This window comes from Dermacentor variabilis, chromosome 2 (assembly GCF_050947875.1).
Source record: "Dermacentor variabilis isolate Ectoservices chromosome 2, ASM5094787v1, whole genome shotgun sequence".
In the NCBI taxonomy this organism is placed as follows: domain Eukaryota; kingdom Metazoa; phylum Arthropoda; class Arachnida; order Ixodida; family Ixodidae; genus Dermacentor; species Dermacentor variabilis.
In genome coordinates, this window is record NC_134569.1 from 269,183,092 (window position 1) to 269,208,585 (window position 25,494).

General features: G+C 47.5%; 1 protein-coding gene across 8 annotated transcripts in view; it reads right to left on the bottom strand.

Moving 5' to 3' along the window:
- Positions 1-297: 297 nt before the first annotated feature.
- The window catches only part of LOC142573293 (very long-chain specific acyl-CoA dehydrogenase, mitochondrial-like), a 291,200-nt gene continuing 266,003 nt past the window's right edge, over positions 298-25,494 (bottom strand). For 6 of the 8 annotated variants that reach the window (XM_075682933.1, XM_075682934.1, XM_075682931.1 and 3 more), the window contains 3 exons: positions 18,126-18,380; positions 3,298-3,446; positions 298-1,071 (listed from right to left, as the gene is read on the bottom strand). In XM_075682933.1, the coding sequence (XP_075539048.1) occupies positions 934-1,071; positions 3,298-3,446; positions 18,126-18,380 (542 nt within the window). In that variant the 3' untranslated portion in view covers positions 298-933. The remainder of the gene's footprint in view (positions 1,072-3,297; positions 3,447-18,125; positions 18,381-25,494) is intronic. The other 2 variants (XM_075682929.1, XM_075682935.1) reach the window with 2 other exon arrangements.

Below are 25,494 nucleotides of genomic sequence, written 5' to 3' on the forward strand. Positions count from 1 at the left end.
AGGACAACAGCCACTTCGTTGCTAGCACTTTGTTGGTTTCACCCTCCCAACTTGGATGTGGCGCTAGCAGATGTAGTTTGGCTCTGCCGTGAATGAATGGGCACAAAGCATTTGTATAATTCAAGCACTTGCGAGCCTACTGGGTATTTCTCATGCAGCAGGCTCTGGAGAACAGGTATTTAAAGCACCATCCACACATAGCAAGTGTGGAATGATATACAAAGGGGATGCTGCCTCCACATAAGAGGTGGCCAGTGCAGCTGAAGCTGTACATAAAGAAAAATACTGCAAGCATCATCACCATTTCTGTAAATTTATTTCAATAGGTCAAGATGTCCAGAGTTGTAGGGTCACAGGCAATTGAAACAAAGTATGCACTTAAAATGCAGTGGGGATGTGTTGTGCCCAGGTGCCCAGCCATGCCAATCAAAGAGCAGGTGCGAAATTCGCTGCACTCAAATCGGCACAACTGTGTACGATGCACTAATTAAGGTGCAACCACTCGGGTCTTGGGCACCGTTTCAGCCCATCACACTGCATGAAGGCATAGTGGCAAATAATTTCATCCACCTAATAAGGCACAACAAATTTTAAAAACTTTCACTACAATGGAAATGTGCACCACAGATGCAGTTCTGTTGGGCTGGTAACTACTTATCTGCACTGCATCTTGAAGTGAGCTGCTGAAATAGCTTTATTATCAGCTCATAAGAAACAAGATGCCTCTAAATGACAGTGCAGGTTATGGCTCACGCGCGTGCACCACCCTCCTCCTGGCAGCCGTGGCACTGCAGTGTGCCAGGACTATCAGCAAGGCTGCGGCCATGCCCTTGCAACCCTGCCAATTGTGAACACATGCCTGTGTGACCATTTTGTGAGGAGCACTAGTGCACACCTTGACGTCACCGTCAAGGCCACCAGCCGAGGCAGGGTTCAGACACCCAGTGGATTCAAGGGCACAGCACCACCAGCTTCGCACATGCCTTCAGCCACCGCACGCATGGTGACAAAATTGGCCTGCTTCTCGGATGACCGCAGGGCCCCCAAGTTGGCCTGAACACGCTCGCTAGCCTGCATGCAGGGAAAGCCAGGCAGATTTTGGTTCACTCAATCTGAAACATTCAACACTACCCTACTTTTAGTAGGAAAGCGAAAACATTCCATGTTTTCCAACAACAAGGTTTGTTACCTGCTGGTAACACAACCCGGCTGCTACAACTCGCCTGGAACAAAACTTGCTTACATTAAAGAATTACTACAAGTTGAGAAAGTCACAATGAATTCATTGTGACTAATGCGCAAATGGGACGAGAACACAAAAAGAGAAATAGCAATGAGGATGTAGCACCTTACCAGTGAAGGAAAATTTTATTTTGGCACGGTCAACAGCATTTGAAAAGAAAAATTACAGTCATGCTACTGTTACAGCAACAGAAGCATCCACGTGTGGTCATCTCTAGCTGCGTCCTTGTCATTATTTCTCCACTTGTGTACCTGCTCCATTCGAGCATTAGTCACAATGAATACATTAAAGAGCACACACACTAACAGTACAACCATAAGTAGCATAAACGATGTAGGCACTGATTAAATTAAGAATGGATAAATGTACAACTCTCTGATTTTCTAATAACCTCACAATGGCGTTACACCTGCAAATGCAGTGAGGCTAAGTGCACGTGCGTGTAGTGTCTGAGGCCAACATATCCAGTCATGTAATTATCGTAACCACACGGAGGAGCTGCAGCAGATGATGTCAAGTGCAACAGACACGGGTGCGCATTTCTATTTCCATTGGAAGCAGCAGGTCACGCTGAATGGAATAGCCTAGCAGACAACGCCTGGACTGTTCCATGCCTAGCCTTGCTACTTTCACAGGTGCTCTCCACTACAAGGCACTGACCGTCGTGCCAATCGATCACCCATGGGATTATAAAAAAATTTGACAACTGTACGGCAGTTTCGTACAGAGTATTGCTTGCTTCTCTGTTGGCAAAAGACACAGAAACACGCATGATCAATTGTAACATGCTCGTACGTAATTGTAGAAAGAGAAACTACATCTATTGTGACATGCTGATGGTTGAAAAACTTTCTTTTTTTTTGCCTGCATGAATGATGTGTGGAAGTATGGCAAGCTTTTGCACATAAATTGGGTGCATTAGTTGGGTAGAGTTATTGTGTAGGTCTGTATGTTCTTGCATCATGGTCAGTGTAGTAATTTGCACACTTGGGCATCTAACAGCAAGATTCAAGTGGCACAAAGGATCCTATACAGTTTTGGCAATCAGTGAATTCCAGCAGTCATCAGGAAGTGCCGACATGCAATGCACGATGATGCAAGCAAACTAAAAGAAGCATAAAAGACTTTTTTTTTTTTGCTACTGCTACCTCACAGAACACAACTACATATACACCACCAGTCGTTGCAGTGTGAACCTCTTCTCTTGTCCTTAGAGTTTTTGACTGGTTTTTTTCCTTCAAACAACTACATATGCACTTCAATATGTGTCCTTGTCTCTTGTGTAGTCTCAGAAAGCAAGGCATCACTGTCAAGAGATACGTATCACTGTTTAAGCTTTAGTTTCTATGAGCAAAGGGCCTTTTCCACCAAAATGCAGTCATCAGAATGGTATCTGATAGCTTTATTTTATTATTTTATTTTATTTATTGATACTGCAATCCCACTTTGGGGATTCTGGCAGGAGGGTACACATGTTGAAAAGATCTCCAAAAAGGCAACCAACAAAGACAAAGGTACATAAAAGTACTTAAACTAATACAAAAACCTAAACTAGAGGGCATACGGTAAGTACTAAGTTAGACACGATGTTGAACTTGGGTGTTAGTCAGCTGGTTCCATTCAGTTATTGTCCGCGGAAAGAAAGAGTATTTAAAGCAGTTGTTACGAGTGCAAAACGGAGCAATTGTTAATTGGTGTCTTTGTCTAGTGGCATACCCAGATGAAAAGGTTATTACGTCTGAAGTGTCTAATTTATAGTGTCCCGTTACAATTTGATACATAAATTTTGGCCTAGATGACCGGTTTCTTTGGGTTATTTGTGGCAAGTGGGCTCATGAAATGTAACATGTCAGTGCAGGGTAGATGGCCTTGTTCCATACAAATGGAAATGTCTTGTAGCAAAAGTTGAAAACAAAGGGAAGAGAATGATGCCACTCTGTCAGCACTGAATGTTATCCAATAGGTTCGTGCTAGGCTGCAGCAGCAATGGCGCACACTCCATTGTTCAAAGGAACTTTATTGGAAGAACTGATTACAGAGAAAGCTGGTCTCACCTCGCTGCAAATGAGCTGGGCCAGCAGGGCCTCGTGCTCAGCTGAGGGCAGCGACTTCTCCAGGGCAAGGCTTGCTCGTGACAGTACCGCCACCATGGCATACACATCGATGGCACTGTAGGCCAGCCGCATCAGCAGAAACTGCTCATCTGCAACACAAGCAGCAGCAACACCAGTCTGTCTAGCTTCGCAGCGTCCAAAGCAGAATTAAGCCACTACCAGTCTAGAGCAGAATAAACACCCAACCCCATCCGCTGCATTTCCCTTCCCGCGCCAACCATTCTGTTTCCAGTGAGGCGAGTGGTAAAAGCACGTTTCGGAGCAGCAAATCAACTTTTTGAAGCAGTTGACATATTTTCACAAATATTGTCTAAATAGAGCAATATTGGCATGTTCTCAAACAAGGATAGGCATGTCACACGAGCATGCGTGTGCTTGCCTCAGCGAAATCTCAGAGGATGATTTCCATTGTTTTTCTCTTCATTTTCGCGTGGAGAGTGCTGATGTTTAGGCACTTGAATATCGTCGAATCAAATGTTAACATCTCGATAAATTGATTTGCGACTCGAATATCTACTATTTTAATTTTTGAATATTCGGTATATTTGGTGTAAAGACCTGCACAGTTCTGCATGTTGCGTGCACCATGATGCATCTCATTTTTTTGGCACAAAACGAGCTCCAAGTCTGTGCAGACTGGCTGGAGCAGTAGCGGATTTTGACTCGGTGAGTGCTTCTGCCCTACTGCACGTGACCCCCCCCCCCCCCCCCGGCCCGACGTTGACCTGATGTGCAGATCGCACACAGTGTCGGAATGTCGCAAGTCACAGAGCCATGCCCACTTTGGCCACCTTTGTCAGTACAAGCGTCCAGGTCTACAGGACCGATCGAAATGATGATGCGATGTGGAAACAGGGAACGGCAATTAAAGCAGCGGGCATTTTGGAAAGTGCAAAAGCATATGCAAAGATAGGGCTGATTAGCTGCCAGATGATTGTCGTCTCCGACCACTGTGGCTTCTTAGCATGGTAGTTTTTCACTTGATTGAGCAGTAATACTGCTCTGGCATTGCCTTGTTCAGCATCATCAACAATTTCCATCAATGCGCTAACATGGAACTGTTGATTGAGCTTTCGAAGGCCTTCTTTGTAGGCATCAATAATCTTTCGTAGTTTTCGCCTTTAACGTACGCTCTTTTTCACACCCTCTCGTCCTCTCGATGTAAAAGGTCGAGGCATATTCGCTCTTCGTCTACGTGCCAAAAGGCTGCCTCACATACCCTCTGACCTCTCTGTCGAAGCCCACAGCAGCATGTTGCTTGAAAGAGTCGGCAGTGAGTGCAGTGCTGCCGGTGTCGTTCTCACAGTTGGGTGAAACTACTTCAAAGTCGAAACCTCAGCAGTAATGGAGGCATTAAGGAACCACGATCTAGACGAGCCGTATGTAAAAATACTGAAACATATCTATAGCGGCTCCACAGCCACCGTAGTCCTCCATAAAGAAAGCAACAAAATTCCAATAAAGCAAGGCGTTAGTCAGGGAAATACGATCTCTCCAATGCTATTCACAGCGTGTTTACAGGAGGTATTCAGAGACCTGGATTGGGAAGAATTGGTGATAAGAGTTAATGGAGAATGCCTTAGTAACTTGCGCTTCGCTGATGATATTGCCTTGCTTAGCAACTCAGGGGACCAACTGCAATGCATGCTCACTGAATTGGAGAGGCAAAGCGGAAGGGTGGGACTAAAAATTAATCTGCAGAAAACTAAAGTAATGTTTAACAGTCTCGGAAGGAAACAGAAGTTTACGATAGATAGCGAGGCACTGGAAGTGGTAAGGGAATACATCTACTTAAGATAGGTAGTGACTGCGGATCCGGATTATGAGAGTGAAATAATCAGAAGAATAAGAATGGGCTATGGGCTGGGGGGCGCTTGGCAGGCATTCTCAGATCACGAACAGCAGGTTGCCATTATCCTTCACGAGAAAAGTCTATAACAGCTGTGTCTTACCAGTACTCGCATAGGGGGCAGAAACCTGGAGGCTTACGAAAAGGGTTCTACTTAAATTGAGGACGATGCAATGAGCTATGGAAAGAAGAATGATAGGTGTAACGTTAAGGGATAAGAAAAGAGCAGATTGGGTGAGGGAACAAACGGTTCTACTTAGTTGAAATCAACTAAGTTGAAACAAGTTGAAATGAATCATCTTAGTTGAAATCAACAAAAAGAAATGGGCATGGGCAGGACATGTAATGAGGAGGGTAGATAACCGATAGTCATTAAGGGTTATGGACTGGATTCCAAGGGAAGGGAAGCGTAGCAGGGGGCGGCAGAAAGTTAGGTGGGCGGATGAGATTAAGAAGTTTGCAGGGTCAACATGGCCACAATTAGTACATGACCGTGGTAGCTGGAGAAGTATGGGTAAGGCCTTTGCCCTGCAGTGGGCGTAACCAGGCTGATGATGATGATGACTTCAAAGCTTCCTGCCGTCCCTAACGCTGCAGCCTCACTCAGAGGAGAGTCGGCCGAAGCACTTTCCTTGCAATTCGGTGACACAAGTGTTTTGCTTTGAACCTTTGAAGCGCCGTTGCTGGTGGACCACATATTCTCCGATGGCTCCAATTTGCGCTTCTGAATGCTGGTGTAACCTCTTGCGGCAGCCGCTGGCTTCACCCTATAGGACACGTAACCAGGGAACACACTTGGCACAACACTCGGCTCTAGCTGCCGCTTCTTGCAGTTGTCCTTAAAATCGGACACTTGCAAACAACGGAGTAGTTAGACGTCGTGTTCTACAACCAGTCCTTCCTCGAGATAGCCTTGGGCAATTGTTCACATGCAGCGCTGTCGGCCGGCATTTCGTGAAAAGAAACACCTGGAGGTCTTTTCCATTAACTAGACGTAGACAGTGGAACACAACAGTAGCGCACGGCTGCAGGTGCTCATCTACACAACTCTAAAACATAGTCAATTCTACATCGGCACAAACAAAAAGGATGCAAAACATAGGCGCGGACAGCGTGCACAGCAGCAGTGACCGGTCCTGTCGGGTCTGCGGTAGTGTCAGCTCTCATGTCCATTTCAGCTGCATGGATGAGAGAAACAGGAGAGGGTTTGGCAGGAAGCGCGCCGCTCCCACGACTGGCATCTTCTTAGAGGAGGTGCTGGCTTTGATTAATGCTGTTTCGGATGCGGTCACTGCAAAAAGTCTGGAAAATGGCATGGCCGAAGGGCTCTTGCATCCGAAATTTCACAAGTTCTGATACTTGACTCTATGGGTTATGTGGTTGTGCTGCGAAGCTGTCCGAATTATTGGGCACGTCCAATAAACCTGCCATCCGGAAAATCGCTCGTTGACTGTACACTGGCTACTCCTCCAACCAACGACACGGCATCAAAGACGATTCGTTACTATTTCTCTATGTTAGTTGAGCCAGCATTAGCGTGACTTTCGTTCTCTTTCAGTAAGATCACAGGTAATTTTCCCTGATAAAAGCACTGATTCCGCGAGTTTTCCTTGAGTATTTCCAGACTATTCAAAATCCCCGAGAACTCCTGGTTTTCTCTGTTGGTAGACATCCCGTGAAAAGTGCTGGCAGCAGAGAGCGAACGGTTCATCTGCCTCTCACTCCAACGGGTCACCGAAACTCGAGATTACACAACCGTCAATAATAAACGCATGGGAAGACAGCTTACATGATGCCACACCATCTCGGCATGCCCACTCTTTGCAAATATGGCAGATTACCTCTAGAGCAGGGTGTGCGGCTTCGTATGCGCTCAGCCGCGCTTACAGCCATGCAGACAACTTCGCTGAGCAGCAGCGAGCAGACATGGAGTTACAAAGCCTTGTGGAGTACTTAGAAGGCAAGACCAACATTGTCCCTAGGGTATTTCGGCATGGACTATCTTCGTTTTGCTTATGCGACAACATTCTCATAAAAAAGAACTTTTCTCCAGGTCGTGCAAACTACCTCTTCATTGTGCCCACTCGACTCCGGCCAGAAGTCATGCATGCCCTGCATAACAATCAGACAGCCGGGCATCTGTGCTTTTCTCATACACTCGCAAGAATACGAAAAGCATTATTGGCCGTGCCTGACTGCCAATTTCGCCTGTTATGTATAGACATGCCGTGACTACCAGCGACACAAGACACCACCGACAAGGCCAGCAAGGTCGAGCATACAGCCGATCGAGCATCCTTGCCGACCGTTTCAGCAAATAGGAATGGATTTGTTGGGACCCTTTCCAACGTCAACATCTGGAAATAGAGTTAACCCTTTCAGGGTCAATAACGTAAATATACAGTGCCGCGAACAAGCTCAAAATGGTCGAAGCCGTATATTTACGTCACTGTCTGTACGTTTAGAAAGTGCACCTATTTCCTAACTTTTTCTTTTCTGGTATGTGCTGCCACTATGTGGGAATACAGGGAATTTTTTTCTCACGCTTCCCTCTCTCGGTTTTCTTTGCATGGTTTGTTTTAGGGCTAGTTTGCTCCGGCGCGTCTGTATACTACCGCTCGTGCATTGGCACATGCGCAGGTGAGCGGTGGTTTAGATTTTGTTTCACGGGAGTTTCGGCTTCTTGCACTTGCAAAACTGATGGCTATCTCGTTCCTAATGGCACAAAGGGCGACCGCCTGTTTCTCGCTCGTTTAGTGCTCACAGGGGTGTGCATAGAAAGGATGCCTCGGTGCATGCGTTTGCTTTTCTTTTCTTCTTTTCTTTTTAGGGGACGCGCGAAAACTAGTTGCCTCTGGTTGGCGATAAAATGAAGATTAGCAGAAGTTTCTACACGTTTTGCTTTTAAATGGGCACACAACCACACAGTTTTCTTGAGTGCGCTCACCTAAGCAGTTCGATTATGCCATGGACGTAAGGATTAGTGTAAGGGCAAGAACATTTGAGAGCTGCGAAATATTCTTGTTGTGCGCATTTTCTAAGCCTTGAACTGGTGTCTATAACAATGCATCAAATTTTTTATTCTTATAAGTTCATTTTCTTTCTTTATTGTTGTTATTCAAGAATAAACAGTACATATATATCAACACAAAATATTTGTTTATCACTCTACAGTCACCCTAGAAATATTATGGTTATTTTTTTTTTTTTCGACATGGGTACTTCAGAAGAATTGGAATCTGCAATAAAAAAATCGACCCTGGACAGTCGTATATGGCGAAAAAAACCAACCCTCAAAAGGTTAAACCTCAATATAACGAAGTAGGCAAAATCGGCAATTTGCTTCGTTATATCAAAATTTCGCATTCAAATTCGACCTTCTATGCAAATAACTACAGTCACCTATTGATTTTTTTTACATGGAAAAGGGCCGCAGAATTTTCCGAGCTATCAGGCAATTGAAAAAAGCAAGTTTGAATGAGAAAACAATTCATTTTGATGAATTTGGGAGTCTGCAACGAATGACGTGGTTTCATGCCACGTCGACGATTTCTCCACATAGGCGGTACGAATTAAGCGAAGCCAGCCAAGCTTACGCATGCACTCTGCCCCTGCAGCTGATAGCTTCAACCACAATGGGACGACGCTATCATGAAAAGCGCCGGAAGCGGGGAGGGAATGCTTCTTCTGCCTCTCACTCCAACGGGTCGCCAAAACTCAAGATGACGCAACCGTCAAAGATAAACACGTGAGAAGACAGCTTACATGATGCGACGCTGTCTCGGCACGCCCGCTCTTTGCCCACACGGCACATTACCTCTAAAGCAGGGTGTGCGGCTTTGTATGTGCTCAGCATCACTTACAGCCAGGGCCGAGACGCGCGCCAGAAATCACGGGGCGCATCTACTTACCCCTGCCCTCCCTCGGCCCACCCCTTGCTTCATCGTGTTACCATGAGCTCGCAGCCCTCCCCTCTTTCTCTCTCTCTTTTTTTTTATTTACATAATACTGCAGACCTCATGTGGTCCAGACAGGAAGGGCAGATAACAAGGCATATTTACAAACGCCATGAAGTTATTGCACAGACAAAAGGTTTGATACATGACACAAACGAGCGAAACAAGTCAAAGGAAATACATTGCACATCAATCAGCACATCGAAATTCATTTGTAAGATTTCTTTCAAAACTGTCACTTGAGACAATCTGTTCAGGCAGTGCATTCCAATCGTTTATTGTGCGCGGAAAGTATGAGTATTTAAACAAGTTTGTTTTCGCAAAATATGGTGTTAGGGCATGGGTATGTTGGTGACGGGTTTTTCGTGTAGTTGAAGGTGTAACATAAGGTGAAGAAGAAATTCCAAACTTTCCCTGGATGAGTGAATGAAGAAACGTTAATCGAACAATTTTCCGTCTTATATGAAGAGGTTTAATTTCGTTGGAGGCCATTAAAGCAGATCGGGAATCAGTTCTCTTGAATTTATTGTAAATGAAGCGCACAGCCCATCTTTGCACGTTTTCTATTTTTGCTATATCTTTTTTGGTGTACGGGTCCCACGCTATAGCCTCGCGTGGGGAGGCAGCACTTGTGCGTGAAGCCACCATCTTTCTCAACCTCGCACACGTTCACTCCTATCTATAGCACAAGGTGTGCAGGGCACGATAGGATCTTATTGCACTTGGACTTTACAGAGAAAATGATGCAACTCCACTTCGGTGGCAACTCTCGCAGCGTTGCGCGCGATTTGCGAGGTGCGTTGGCAAGCAGCTGCTTGTAATTCAATAATTTGACCATCTGCGTCCACAGAAGTTTCTATTTATTGTTCCAGCAATCCTTTGCTGTGGAAGCAAAATTTCGTTATACTGAAATCGCATACAAACACACTTCATCATATTATTACGATATTATCGGTAGATACCCGAGAGACGAGCCGCCGTGAGAATGACGACGAAGTGGGTCTGTGCCCTTGGCGCGAGTGAATGTCGGCCTGGCGCTCTGGCTCCAGTCTAGTGTAAATAGTCTGTAAATAGCCTCTTTTGTCTGTGTCTTTCTACACGTAACATTCTGGTGGAGATTACGTGTAGTTAACAACAATAAGTGGGTTATAAGTGGGTTCAACAATATAGTTGAACCCACTTATAACAATATTCAAGTGCCATGGAAATGTCATTGTTATAACCGATAATTGTTATAAGCGGATTGCATGAAAAAATCAAAATATGGGGATGGCACAGCTGTTATGAGAAAATTATAATGGCGAGTAGGCCAGTGCCCCTCCCTACCACCTTACTCCATCTGGCTGTTGATTGTGTTCACTCGTTTAATTGCTTCCTGAGTGCTCCGATCATCCGTAACAAGCCGCGGCTATTGGTGTTAAAGAATGGCACTGCTATAACAACTGCAAAGAAGGGTCATGGGTGGCAAGCGATATGCAAGCACCACCAAAGCATCGCTTTGGTGGCCCCAAAAGGGGCCTTTTAAATATTGCAAGAAGGCTGCCACAGCAGCCTGTCAGCTTTAGAAATCCAGAAGAAACGCTGAGGCAAGATCGCCACAAGCATCTCGCCATGTACTTCTCACTGGCTTGCATGAGAAAACCCTACGTCCATCTGCCTTCGATGCTTTATATGAAGCTTGGCGACATCTTTCTGTAAGGTATCCACGTGCTCCACGTAGTGCAGTGGAAGGTTCCTCACGAAAACGAAGTCCCGGAGGGACTAAATCATCTGGCGGCCCTTCTGTGAGGACAGCGTTGAGGCAGCGTGCCCTACCGCGTCATCGGTGCCGTCATCGCCATCGCTATCTGGTACAAGCACGTTCGCGACGATCACCTCATCGGTTAGAAGCACTTAGTTTCTAAATCTGTAGCTGCGCGCTTTCTTTTCACTGGCAACGTCGTGCATTACCGATGATCAGCGGGTGGATCAGCCACCTTCCGTTTTGGTAGAAAGTCAAACGATGCTGAGAAACCGCATGACTAGGAATGATTTTGATGCAACCAACAAAGACGAATGCGAGCGAGTAAGCTGTTTGCAGAACTGCAATGAATGAGGAGCCGGCGAGCAACATGTGAGCAATCTGGGAGTAGCACAGTTGGTGCGGTCCATTTGTGTTTCAGAGGGTGGGGCGGCATAGAGCTATGGGTGCAAGCCATTCGTGTTCGGAGGGGTGGAAAGGTGACGGGAGCGAGGCGTGCGGAGATGGCTGGAAAATGAGTGCGTGGCAGCTGGTGAAGCAGCGGCCCATCGTGCAGTGGCTCGCATTTCTCGTTTCCTTTATTTTCTAGGGGTGTGCGAATGCCGAATAGAAAGTCTCGAATCAAATACCGAATCGAATCAAGAAAGAAAGCCAGATATCGAATCGATTATTGAATAACAAAATTATTTAATAGACGCTTGAATATTTACAAATTCTCATGAAAGAAAAAGTAGCTGTTGTAAGTGAACTGGGATCAACTTTTCCCTCCGGGCCGTAACAATGTTGCCAGCTGTCGAAAACAACTTTTTGCTTGGTACAGTTATTGCTGGAATGCCCACGTATTTCATGGCCATCTTGCACAGTCCTGGGAAGTGTTTCTTGCTGTTTCTTTCCAGAATACTTGAGGGTCTTGGTGCTTAACGTAAGTGGGCTCTCGAACGTACCACTGAAACTCCTCGATGTTGGCTGTTTTGGAGGAGTGTGTTCTTTCTGATGACACTGCCAGCTTCTCACTGCTGTCCCAGATACTGCTGAAGTGCTCCTTGTGAGATATACATGTTGACGCTTCAGTACAGTAACTTGATGCTTCTCCTGGAGAGTTCTGCAACTCAGTTTGTGCAAGCTCCAAGAGCCTTGTTTCCTGGAACATTTGAGCACAGAAGAGGTGCTTAAGCCTTGGGTCATAGGCGGTTGCGAACACATATTCCTTTTACTCGTCGCTGCCCTGGAAACCTTGTCCTCATGCTTTTTAGCAAGATTCTTGCAAACTCTGAGGTGTCATCATCGGCTGCAACGCAGTCTTTCAGGACCATTTGTGTTCCCCAAAGAAATGGTACTACTGAAGACAAAGTTGCATACTTCTGGCCACTAAGATCTTTGGTTGCCAATGTGTTTCGTTCAAGAACTTTGACGAGCCCAGCCACTGCTTTCCACTCGTGTGGTGTCAAGTCGGGCACACTTGTCTCAGAGGTGGCAAGCTCTAAACAGACGGCTCCTTTCAGCTGAACAAGACGCGAAAGCATGTCATGCTCACTGTTCCATCTTGTTTCCACGTCTCGAACAAGTACCAAAACTGAGAGCTCCATCTGTTGCTGGCAATACTGCAGTCTTACCGCAGCTTGGCCACTGTGTTTGTAATGACCAACAATTGCGCGACACTTCTTGAGAATGGCAGGAACTCCTGTTGTTTTTTCCCTGGCATCTTTTATAGCAAGTTGCAGTGTATGGCCCATACACTGCATTGGGACGCAAGAAATGCCCCTAAGGGCTGCATGGAGGTTTCATGCATTGTCTGTCACCACATAGATTGGCACATCCTGCAGTGGAAGCTCCCAGTTATCGATCATTGCTTGCAGGTGCTCCAGGATGTTGCAAGCAGTGTGGCTCTCGGTCACTCTCCGGTTGTCCAATGCAAAGCTTCTCATTTCGAAGTTGGAGGTTAAGCAGTGGCAGGTGAGGATGATGTAACTGTGATTAGACCTTGATGTCCACAAGTCACTTGTAAACAAGATCGACTCTATGCGTTCCTGGAAGTTTGCATGCATTCTCTCCTTGACAACCGTGACTGTGTCTCTGTACAACTCCGAGATGATTGTCCTCGAAAATGTTGTCCGGCTGGGTATCTTGTACAACGGCTCCATGTGGTTCATTAGCTGTTTGAAACCTCGATTTTCGACACAGCTGTAAGGCTGAAGGTCGACAGCCAGCATTAGGGCAATCCTGGTGGTTATCACCGTTCTCTCGCGCTGCGATAGGTCCTTGCCCGACTTCAGCGCACTTTTGATGAGTAGGTGTGCACCGCCTGATCTTCCTTGCTTCCCGCTGTCTCTCAAAAACACACTGTGCAAAGTAAAATGCTTGTTCCTGAGACGGTTCGCAAGTTGCATCGTCGTACTCGATGGCGTTCGAAGTTCTGTTTCACAGCTTTTGCATGTTGCATCTTGGGCCGAGTTCTTTATGAAATGTTTGCAAAAACACTTATCCTTTGTACAGTCATGTCGCCCCCGACCAAAAGCAGGATCGTCCGACAGACAACGCAGATAAAATCTGGGAGCAAAACACATCGGCTTGATTTAGATAACGAGGGCCTTGATGGTTTCGGATCGCCCAGCGAAACGGTGCCAACGGCCAACGACGAGGAGCGCGCATGGGAAACGGGGGACGAGAAACTGGCGCCACCTCTATCACGCTTGCAAAAGTAGGAGAGATATTTGTTGGCTCTGCAGCCGAGAGATGGCACGACTGCTGCCCGCACCAGCCATGCAGTGAAGCGACGCAGCACGCCGTGGCGCCCGTGGTGTGCGGTTTTGCGGTTCGCAATGAGTCGCTTTTATTTTGTGCTCGGGAACTGCAGTCTCAGATTCCTCTCAAGCGTATCTGCAAGTTTTGCTTGTGAAGGAAATGACGCATGGTGCAGCCTGTGCGAGCGGTGCAAACAAATGGTTGTTTTAGTTGGGTTTCATGGTTCGGCTCTGTCAAGATCAGAGTTAAATCTGTGTGCTATCAGGTTCGTGACATTCAAACTTTGCGTATTTAGAGTCTGTGCGCTAGACCATAATGGAACAGTAGAACTGAAATGTGTTTCGCATATTACCCGCCAAATAGGCTCTCCGAATATATTGAATACTTGAGTAACCGAATAGTTAAGATTCGATTCGCGAATCAAACTATTCTAGTAGTTACAATTTGATTTTTATTCGTATATTCGAGTATACGCACACCCCAACTTTTTTTCTTTTCAAGGATTTCACATTTCAATACTTTCGGCTCGGACACCCAGCAACCACGCTTCATCGTTATAACCAATAATGCAGCATTGGGGCATTGTAGTAAGCGGGTCATCGAGATATGTCAGGGGATCTTTGTCAGCTCGATGGTGAGCAACCGCACCTTCGTCGGTTGCAGCTTTTAGTTTTCCGGATATGGGCCGATGGACCAGCCCCAGGCTGGGCCAGTATATTGTTGGCGCTGTAAAAAAGGGTAACGTCCAGGTTTCGGCGAATGGGAAGGTCATTGGGGATTAAACTGGGTGGCTGCGATGTAGTCGACGATATCACGTGGCCGTTCACCTTGCTGTGGGTGTGGTGCATTGACGGCGAACCCTCGCATGGCCGGCTTCACCGCAGTGGTAGCAGAGTGGGCAGTGGTCAAAGCGTGCCAAATGTCTGTCTGCCTCGGGTAGCTGCACTAGGCATCGGGTGGGCGTGCTGGTGGCGGAGGTGGTGGATGACGGAATTGCGGCGTCATGGGGTGCAGGCACAGGATCTGGGGAGGGGGAGCGACGGTGGCGTATGTCATAGCTTCTGGCTGGGGATGTGGCACTGGTGGTTGCATTTCAGTAATCCCAAGTGATCGCTGAACCTCTTCTTTGAAGATGTTGGCGATTAAGGCCACTTGAGGCTGCGACCTTGGAAGGAGCTTCTGCAGTTCCTTTCAAGCAACAGCTCTGATAGACTCTCACAGGTTGTTGCTGCCAAGTGCTTGAACATCGGTGTAGTTGGCAGTCAGCGTTAGGTGGTTATATTGCCTTGTCTGCATACCGAGCGTCTTCTCAATGTTTGAGGCCTTGGAAACAAATTTTGTGGCAGTCGTGGGCGGGTTGTGTATCAATCCGGCAAATAGTTGTGTTTTCACAGCCTGCATCAAGAACCGAACTTTCTTTTCCTCAGACATGTTGGGGTCAGCGTGGCGGAAGAGGCAAGTCATCTCCTCTGTAAAGATCACAATGTTTTTGATCAGCAGGTGCATGCAGGTTTCCAGTAGAGCCTGGGCTTGCTTTTCGTGCAGGATGTCCGTGAACGTCTTCAGGAAGCCGTTGCGGAACAGGTCTTTAGTCAGGGTCGATTCCCGGTTCACAAACCGTGTCCTGGCGTCGTCTTCTAAGGTGAAGTACGCATGCCGCAGCTTGTCGTTTGAGTTCCAGTTGAATTCAGCGACCCTTTTGTATGTTTATAGCCAGTTTTCCAGGTTTTTAACTGATCCACAGAAGGCTGGTGGCTCCCTGGGCTATTATAGCATGATGGGAGACGCTGGGTCTGCTATTGGGGTTGTAGACTTGGCCACAATCTTCTTGGTTGTCTCAGGTAGAAGTCCATATTCCAGGAACAGGTTTTGCAGCAGGTTTTGTTGCTTGCTCGATGGTTCAGAATGGCTTGGCGTGTCATCACGGTCTGGGCTTGGATCACGGCTTCTCAGGGGCGTCGGGTAGATGAACCCAAAGCACCTCCACCAGATGTCACACGCTGGCGATGGCCAAGAACACAGTAGAAAAACTGTAAATGGGGAAACTAACTTTTTATTGGGCGAACCCGTGGTCAGGAAACCAGGTTACACTGAAAGCACAATGACAGGAGCGAACACAGTTGGCGATCAGCGAAAATCTGATCTTTCAGCTCAAGTGTGTGAGCCCTCATCTGTAAAACAAAAATGTAACCGCTTCCTTTTTTGGAATGAATAAACTTGATTTGATTTGATTTTACATAAGTCACCTGAGGTTCCAGAGTAACCGCTGGTGGCTGCGGGTCTTCCAGTAAGTACTACACTATTGTTTTCGCACAGCGACAACAAAGAACGGACAGAAGTATCTATAACATTAGAGAAACTTCCGATATGTGCATGTGCGTTCTGCACTGTGATAACGTTTAACATTTATTAGGCAGTGAACAGCAGGCACCAGAAAAGGATAAACAAGCACACGTGTCAATATTGCGACTACATGACCCAGATACTCTGCTTGCCTGCCGGTTGAAGGGCAGAATTCTTAGGCTCACGTTTAGATGCAGTTCATAAAATGTGCGGCCAAGTTTTTTGGGAGGCCTTGATGTCTGGAGAATAGACTGAATTATGAGGGTCGCTGTAATGGAAAACTACTAATTAACTGCCTTCCACAACAGCTGGAATGTGGCCACTGTGGCCGACATTCGCTACCGTGACCCTGAGCTCTTCCAAGTGCCAGAATGCAGTGAACTACATCAGCAGGTGGAGTCATTCGAGAAGAATTTATCGTCTACTGTACATCCCTGGTTCCTCTGGTTTAGCTGCGTTTCTCAACCAGTGTTCCATCAGTTCACATTGTGCAGCGTAGCAGCTGCGCAGCTCGTGGCCCTTGGAAACCGAGGAGAAAAGTGCAGCTATGAACAAGCTGTCATTTGCTGCAGGTGCTTAAGCTGTTTCAACAAATACATGCGTGATCAGAGTAGACTTTCTTTAATTAGATTTTTTGGTTAATTTGATCCGAATGAAAGGTCCTGGCCATTGCCCAAACATTTCTATGGGCTCAAACCTATATTATTTCGATCTCAAGATTGGCCTTCGCCGGATAATTCGAACTTGACTGGTTACTTTCGCCGCAATACAGCCGTGCTACGCAGTGAGGTATGCAAAGAATGGAAAGGGGCCACTGTCATGGGGCACAGTACGCATTCCCTAAATATACAGGTGCGCATGTGCCATCTCTGGTCACAGTACGAGCATCTAGACTAGGCTAATATGCATACCAGTAGCCATTCAGAGCACGTTTTCTATATAGAAGTCAAGTTATACAGTACGGTCTACTCTTATTAAAGGGTACACCAATTTAGTATGCCAGCACTGATTACAGCTCAGCTGCAGTATATGAAGGTGTGGAAAAATTTTCTATCAGTGGAATTTCTGGTAAATAGGGTCAAGTGTTCTTTTTTCTCTGAAACTAATGATATGTGATGTTCTATTGCACTGAATTCCAATGAGGTTCTCAGTTTAATAGTGGACCTGTGTTTTGCATCAATGTTTTATTTATTCCATGGAAAGCTTTTCTTTCCAGTTTGAAAGCACAGAAGGGCTAAACTGACATTACGGCAGTTGGATTATCTAAGGCCAATCTGCGTGACAGACGAAAGGACTGCACATCACGTGACTCAATCACCACTCCACACGTAGCTGGCACCAACAGTAAAGAGAAGGCACTGTCTGCACCGTTTCTTGTAAGGTTCGGTACGATTTGCGACCAATCGAAGAATCTGAAATCTGGAGGGTCACAGCAAGTGCGCTCACCCCTGTCAAGGTAGCCCCTGTCAAGAAGGCGCCATTCTGCGAAATGCGGCGTTCGGGCACTCTTGAGCACGTTTCCCACATTGGGCTGATGTTGGGGGGGGGGGGGGGGGAGGTGAGCACTCGCAGTCCGCTACCACGTCAGCTGGGCCTGCCTGTCCATGGCGCGCTTCTTTTGTGCCGCAAACTAAATGAAACGCTCACTTGGGCGGCTTCGCGCACGAGGAGCTCTGCGGTATTCCTAGTATCCGAGTATTCGCACACCCGCAGTAATAACGAACTAATTGTAGTACACATTCAACCTTATTACAGCAAGATTTAATCGTATTCCAGTTTGTGGGTAATACTGAAACACAAGACGTGGATGGCATTCACAGTTTTTATGGTGACATCTGGCAATATTCTCAACCACAAAGTGTTAGAAAAGTTTTTGTGCTGCCACGACTGTTTTCATAGAAGAAAAAGAAAAGCCACTGTGCGTTAACACTTTTGTTTCTGCCAGTGCCTTCCAGCAGCTAACTAGCACATAACCTGTAAATGCAATAAACGGTTTTGTTCGCTTTGGTCTAACTCAGCATCACAAGGCAGCTGTACAAACACGTTGAAACATTCTATGGTTGTTGCAAATTGGCGCCACGGATGCTCTAGGCGCCTGTTTTGTCAGGAAGACCAAGCCAGTGCTGCTGTGCCTCACCAATGATGTTCCGGCCATACTTGATGAGCAGATGCTCGACAGCCCCACCACAGAGCTCGATGCAGCGCGACACAAGTGCAGTGGGGCCGGCGAGACGTGCGTGGACATGCTGCTGTAGGGTTGGTGCTGCTGAGCCAAAGCCCACAGCGCGCCGCACTCTTTTGGAGCCCTGGTCAAACAGGAGGCCCAGGTGCGCAGCCGGGTTGCGCAAGGCACGGCGCAGCTCCCGCAGGTGCCCACCCGCGTACTGCAGCCCTGCATACGCACGTTTGGGATTCACGGATGCAGCCAAATATTTTCGACAAAATAACACTTACTGCAGTCATTGTACCAGCTTGTTGCATCTAAGATTTCTATAAGATCGCTGCTGTCATGAGACCTCGAGGAAGCATTCAATGGTCAGTTAAATGACTAGGATGCAAAAGAGGCTCTTCTCAAAAGGGCTGTCCTTTTGTGCTTCAAGAAATACTACTTCTCTCAGAGAGCGTACTCGTATAATGAAGCGGTACTTTAGTAGTTCATCAACAATAAGCACCCTGTGGTCAGACACCATACGCATGCCTCACCAAGGTACAAAGAAGGAACCTTATCATAACACTGCCCGCTATGGTCTACTGGTGCTTTTTTAGATGCAATTTGTGGAGCAACTTGCATGATGCTGTCTTCTCACTCCAGCTTGCCCCTCTACTGAAACAAGCAGCCTTGTTTCACGTAAGAGACGTAAGAAATGTTTGTCACTCTTTGGAACTAGCCTCTCACAATGAACACTGTTTAGCATGTGGATCAAGGACAAAAACTCAAAATGCAAACTTAGTTTCAAGGTAGAGTGATGCCTCCAAAAGCCACACTGCTTCTAATTGTGACGTAATAGTGCTGTGAAAGCCCGCGAGGTGGAGAGAAGCAATTAATTAGGGGAAAATGAGACATCACAGCAATTGCAGCAATTGCTACAAAGGAAACCCGTACGGGTTCCTCGAAAGAAAAGCCTCACAGTTTAAGTAAAATTTGTCCTGGTCCGGTACTCGAACCTGGGACCAACGCCTTTCCGGGGCAGCTGCACTACCATCTGAGCTAACCAGGCGGCTAGCACATGGCAGGGCGAAGTCGAATTTGTTAACAACTCGAAGCAAAGGTTCGATTTGTTCCTACTGTGATGAAGAAGAAGAGCACAAGAACAAGGCCAGCCAGATCGTCTGTTCAATGCCTGCAGTGCAACCAGTGGGCCAGCTGGATCGCTAGTGCTTAGCACGAGTGTGAGCCATTCGGGCAACCAGCTGTTCCTGCTCTGCGTCACCTGCCTTCTCGGTTACAAACAGATGCTACTATCTGAACTGTTCAGTACACCCCATTACAATTGGGGGAAGGTGCGGGGTATTCAAGAACATCTACACCCTGGAACTCCGGTCTCGGACTTTGCATTCCGTCATGCCCAACTCTCCCCAGCTGACGTCACTGCCACCCTCCGTTGCCTGCTCCAGCGCTGTCCCGCAATGCCATCCAGCGGTTTTCAGCAGTACGAATGAACAGGACGTCAATGACTGGTTGTCTACCTACAAACGGGTGAGCTTGCACAATCAATGGGATGATACCGCCAAGTTAAATGCCGTCATCTTCTACCTTGTAGGAGTGGCTCACCTGTGGTTTAAAAATCACGAAGCCGACTTTCAGCCCTGGTCCACGTTTTAGACCAGTTTCACTGCTGTTTTCGGTCACCCCGCCATCCACAAGTTGCGCACCGACAAGCAGTTACGAGAGCGAGCGCAACCCGGTGAAACATTCACCTGTTATATCAAAAATGTTCTCGACCTATGCGAACGTGTGGATGCTTCTACGCCCGAAAGTGACAAATTAAAGCACATTTTGAAGGGCATCGCCGATGACATTTTCCAAAGGTTGACCACCAAGAGCCTGTGCACTGTAGCAGAGCACATAAACTTGTGCCAAAGCTACGACGAGTTGAGGAGGCAGCGCGAGTTGACCAGGTGTCCCTCAGTGGCTGACAACGCCCTCTGTTCCATGACAGCCTTCTCTGATCGCTCCCCCTTGCTCACACAAATCCAAGCTTTTGTGCGGGAGGAAGTTGCACGTCAGCTTTCTCTACTACCCTTCACTGAGCTACCCCAACGGCAGCCGCTGCCGCAACAGCCTCCTACACAGCTCGCCCCAACGCTCCGGCGGGTTATTGAAGACCAAGTTGCTGAGGCTTTACCAATGCAGCATCAGCAGTACCTTGTCACCGCGCCATTTACTTACGCATCTGTCACCGCACAGCCTCCTCATCAACCACTTGTTGCGCTACATCCTCGGCCGCTACCACCCGTTCATCATCCCGTTCATCGACCTGCTTCTGCCTTTGCTAATCCTTGGCGCATGCAAGACAACAGGCCCATATGTTATGCCTGCGATATTCGTGGCCATGTTGCACGACTCTGTCGCCGCCGCATACTGCACTCTGATGGGTTTGTGCAGTTGCCTCCCTATGCTCACGTGCAGCCTTTCCACGACACTTATTTTAGTCGGCAGTTGAACAGGCCACCAGCCGAGCCCCCGGTCCTTACACATCGTTCACCGTCCCCCATGCGTCGGCACCCTTCACCCACGCAAGAGGAAAACTAAGCGCCGCAGTTCAGGAGGCAGGAATTGCGTCGCCATCGATCTGTACAAGTCCTCCATCGTCGCCTTCGAACGTTGTCGACCTTAGTATTGACGGTATCCCTACTGCTGCGCTAAATGATACTGGGGCAGCCATGTCTGTCCTAAACGAATGCCTCTCTCGCGCTTTACGAAAAGTTACGACGCCACTTTCTGGGTTTTGTCTTCGCACAGCAAGCACCCAGCCAGTTCAGCCTTCAGCAGCATGCACAGCTAGAGTTGTTATTCAGGGCGTTCTTTATATTGTGGAGTTTGTGGTTCTGCAGTCCTGTTCTCACGACGTGATACTTGGGTGGGGCTTTCTTTCGTGAAATAACGCCGTCATCAATTGTGCACGTGCTGAAGTCGAATTATTGCCTCTGTGGGACGTGCCCCTCTTCGGCACCACTTCTCTTCCCGCTAAGCTAGTTCTTCGGGAAGACATCGCCATACCGCCGTACTCGTCTGCCGCTGTTCCTGTCTTTTGTGGCGCTGTCTCTGAAGGCGCTGTCCTCTTCACTTCTTCGGAACTCTTCATTTCTCGCAAAGGCGTTCCCCTTCCTTTCACCACGCTTGACATTTCAGCCGGTTTCAGCGCCATCATTGTCTGCAATCTGCTTCCTACAGCCCTGACAGCTCTTTGCAGCGAAGCACTTGGCCATGTTCAGCCTCTTGATGACATGTTTATAACTGACGTGCCGGATGCTTCGTATGCAGAGCTCACTGACGTCTGTGCGCTTTCCACTGCTGCTCCGTCATCACCTGACTTATTCCCACCTTTCATTGCTGATGACCTTACTTCCGAGCAGCGCTCCCAGCTTCTTCACCTGCTTGCCCAGTTCCGCTCTTCTTTTGATGTCGCTCAGCCTACTCTGGGTTGCACGTCAACCGTCAGCGACCACATCGACACTAGCTCCAACGCGCCATTGCGGCAGCGCCCGTACCACGTAACCGCCAAGGAGCGTCAGGTGATCAGTGAGCACATGAATGACATGCTTCAGCGGGGCGTCATTCGACCTTCCAATAGCCCGTGGGCATCACCAGTGGTTCTCGTCACAAAAAAAAGATGGTTCCATTCGGTTCTGCGTCGATTATCGCCGTCTTAATAAGATAACGCGAAAAGACGTCTACCCTCTACCGTGCATTGACGACGCTCTGGACAGCTTGCAAGGCGCTGAATTCTTCTCTTCGTTGGATTTACACTCGGGCTACTGCCAGGTCCTGATGTCAGCAGTTGATCGCCCTAAAACTGCATTCATTACTCCAGATGGTTTATAAGAATTTAATGTGATGCCATTTGGTCTATGCAATGCGCCTGCTACGTTTGAACGAATGATGGACAATATCTCGTGCGGCCTAAAATGGAGCACGTGTTTGTGCTACCTCGACGACATCGCTGTGTTTGCCCCTGATTTCAGCACGCATCTTTTGCGCCTTAGGCAAGTGTTGACGTCCTTGACCAACACAGGCCTGCAACTGAATCTGAAAAAGTGCCAGTTCGCCGTGCGCAAGCTCATGATTCTAGGTCACGGTGTGTTGTCACAGCCTAGTAGGAGACTGTAAACCTGGTGTTGAGATGTGTGAAAGCACTTTATGAGAGCAGTCAACGTGACGTCGTCGTCGTCCGTTTTTCTACTCGCACGCTACTTCAGCATCGTTCTCATCGCCTGGCAAATACCCGCGGCGACCATATAGGATGTGGCATTTGCCCCTCCTTTCGAAAAGAGGCATCGTCCCGATGCACTAATCTCCTAAGGCTGTGCACAGACGGTGCAAAGTTGAGGTCATGAGGAAAAGTATGGCTTCATACGAAGCACGTACACAATCTCGGGCAGATGCCGCCGGCGTTTGGAGCAGTTATGACTGTCGGGGACAACTTCATAATTCACATAGCTGATGCGGCGCAGAACTGTGTGCGGGCCGAAGTATCTTCGCAGGAGCTTCTCAGACAGCTCCCGCCGACGAATAGGAGTCCAGACCCAAACCTGGTCACCGACGTTGTATGTGACGGGTCTGTGTCGAAGATTGTAGTGTCAGGCATCGTATTCCTGTTGTTCTTCGATTCGCAAACACGCAAGCTGCCTGGCTTCCTCTGCGCATTGCGTAAATTCCTCGGCGCCAGTCTCGTCGTCACCGCACTCGTGCGGCAGCATTGCGTCCAACATTGTTGGCACTTCCCGGCCGTAAACGCGGTTGAAAGGTGCCACGCGTGTTGTCTCTTGGCGAGCCGCGTTATACGCAAATGTAACATATGGGAAAATCTCGTCCCAGTTCCTGTGGCCGACGTCGATATACATACTCATCATGTCTGCCAGAGTCTTATTCAAACGTTCGGTCAGCCTGTTGGTTTGGGGATGATAAGCCATGGTCTTTCGGTGAGTGGTACCCGCACAATGCGTTCGCGGGCTAGTTGGTGAGAATCCATGAATACTTTGTTTAGCGCAAAACGACAGGCACAAGAAAGACGACCAGGACAAGGCGCTAGTCAACTGACATCATTTTATTGCGTCACTCCTTTATAGACCGCTCAAACCAGAGGAACATGCGCAGTGAGCACCATGCGGTGGAGCCACCAACATCCGATCCCAAGAGCGCACTCATGCGACAGAATCCAAAAAATCAAATTCAGCGCTATACAAGGTTAAGGAAGGCACACTAATGCACCGTGACCCCAATGACTGAATGAAAAAAGCTTCCGATAACTCTCGGGCGGTGGTGTCACGGCTCTTTTTCAAAATCGTGGTATCACGAAACATGGGTTTGCACTTGCATGTTTTACAATGCTGGGTCAAATGGGAACCTGTGCCTGTTGGTATGGATCGCTCATATTCTCTAAGGCGCTCATTAACACAGCGGCCTGACTGCCCTACATGCACTTTGTCACATGACAAGGGAATCTTATAAACCACACCGACGCTGCAATCTACAAACATCACGTGGTTCTTTTCACAATCAGGTTTTTTACTTGTTTTAGAAATACGGCTGCACAACATTGACAGTTTCTGAGGAGCGGAAAACACTACCGGAATTTTGTATCTAGTGGCGACATTCCTTAGATTGTGAGCCACTCTGTGGCAATACGGCGCAACTTCAGGCCTCTTCTTTTGTGTGATGCAGTTACTTTTGTGCCGCTTCCCTTTCAGTTTCTGAAGCAATACCTCCGAGACTGATGTCACCACCACACTTGGGTAACCAGCAGCCTGCAGCCTATTTAACTGTGCAATGAAACTCATGTTCGCAGAGTGATGACAAGATTTCATTAAGGAAGATTCTAAACACATCAGAGCAATGGCGCGTTTCACAGTCTTTGAGTGCGCAGATGCGTAAGGTAAAAGTTCCTTACGTGCATGTGGCGAGTACATCCAACAGGCGTGGCCTGTTTGTAAGGATAGCTGCAAATCTAAAAACTGGAGTTTACCGTCCCTAGATAGCTCATGTGTGAAAGTTAAACCTTTGCCATTGTCATTGAATAGAGTTAAAACATCAGCTACCGTCACGGAGCATTCGTTGTTAGTCTGTTTTATCACAACAAGAAAATCGTCAACATATCTAAAAATTTAAACCAAGTCATTGTTTAAGGCGCTCTTAAGAGCGCGGTCCACAAACGATAAAAAAATATTACAAGGAGCAGGCGCCACACATGAACCAATACACACACCATTTTTCTGGATAAAAAGGTTATTTTCGAACCGGATAAAAGTTGCATTTAAATAAAATTCAAGAAGGGACATGAAACTTTCCGAAGACAACCCGGTCACATTGCGAAAATCTACCTCGCCACTTTCTTCGATGCACGTCATCACACTGCGGAATAGCTCATCATGCGGTATTCGATAGTAAAGATCTTCGATGTCAACAGAAAAAATGTCGGCTTCTGAATGGTTGTCTTCCAGAAAGGAAACAACATCGAAAGAATCCTTTATGCCATAAGGATCGTCAATAGTTAAATGCTTCAACTGTTTTCGCAAAAAGCGGCTAGCCAAAACCTGCCAACAGTTGTTTTCACTGACTATTGTACGGAAAGGCACATCCGGTTTGTGCGTTTTTGCAGTGAAAAAGACCTCTAGAGCAAGTACCTTACATTGTTTGACATCTTTCACAATCTTGGTGAGGCCTATATTTTCCAACAAAGAAATGGCTTTGAGCGTAATCTGTGATGACGATTATCCATCTATTTATGCCAGTAGACAGTGGAAACAGACCTAAAAGGTCCATGCCAATTTGCTCGAACGGTGCTTGCGGTATCTGAACAGGATCCAGCAGTGCAGCTGGCTTGCCGGGTAGGGCTTTGCGGCACTGGAAATGCGGGCATGTCTGTATGTAACGTTTCACGGTCGACGCAAGTCTCGGCCAACAGTACTTTAGCCTAATTGTAGCCAATGTCCGAGTGTAGCCTAAGTGACCAGCAGTCGGCTCGTTGTGACAAGCACATAGGACGTCGTCGCGAAGAGATGCGGGAATGACGAGTAGGTAGCGCCACTAGGTGAAAAGTTCTTTTTATAGAGAATGTCGTGGCGTAAGCAGAATGAAGGCAGCCCTCTGGCGAATAACCTCGGCATGCTGCTTGTTCTTCCCTCTAAGTAATCGAAAAGAGGAACAAGTTCTGCGCCCTCGCGTTGCTGGCGTGAAACAGCCACAGTATCTAGCACGCCTAGAAAAGCCGCGTCATCATTGTCGTGCACTGCAGTCTCAACAGGAGACCGAGGAAGGCAGTCGGCGTCGGTGTGTCGTTTCCCCG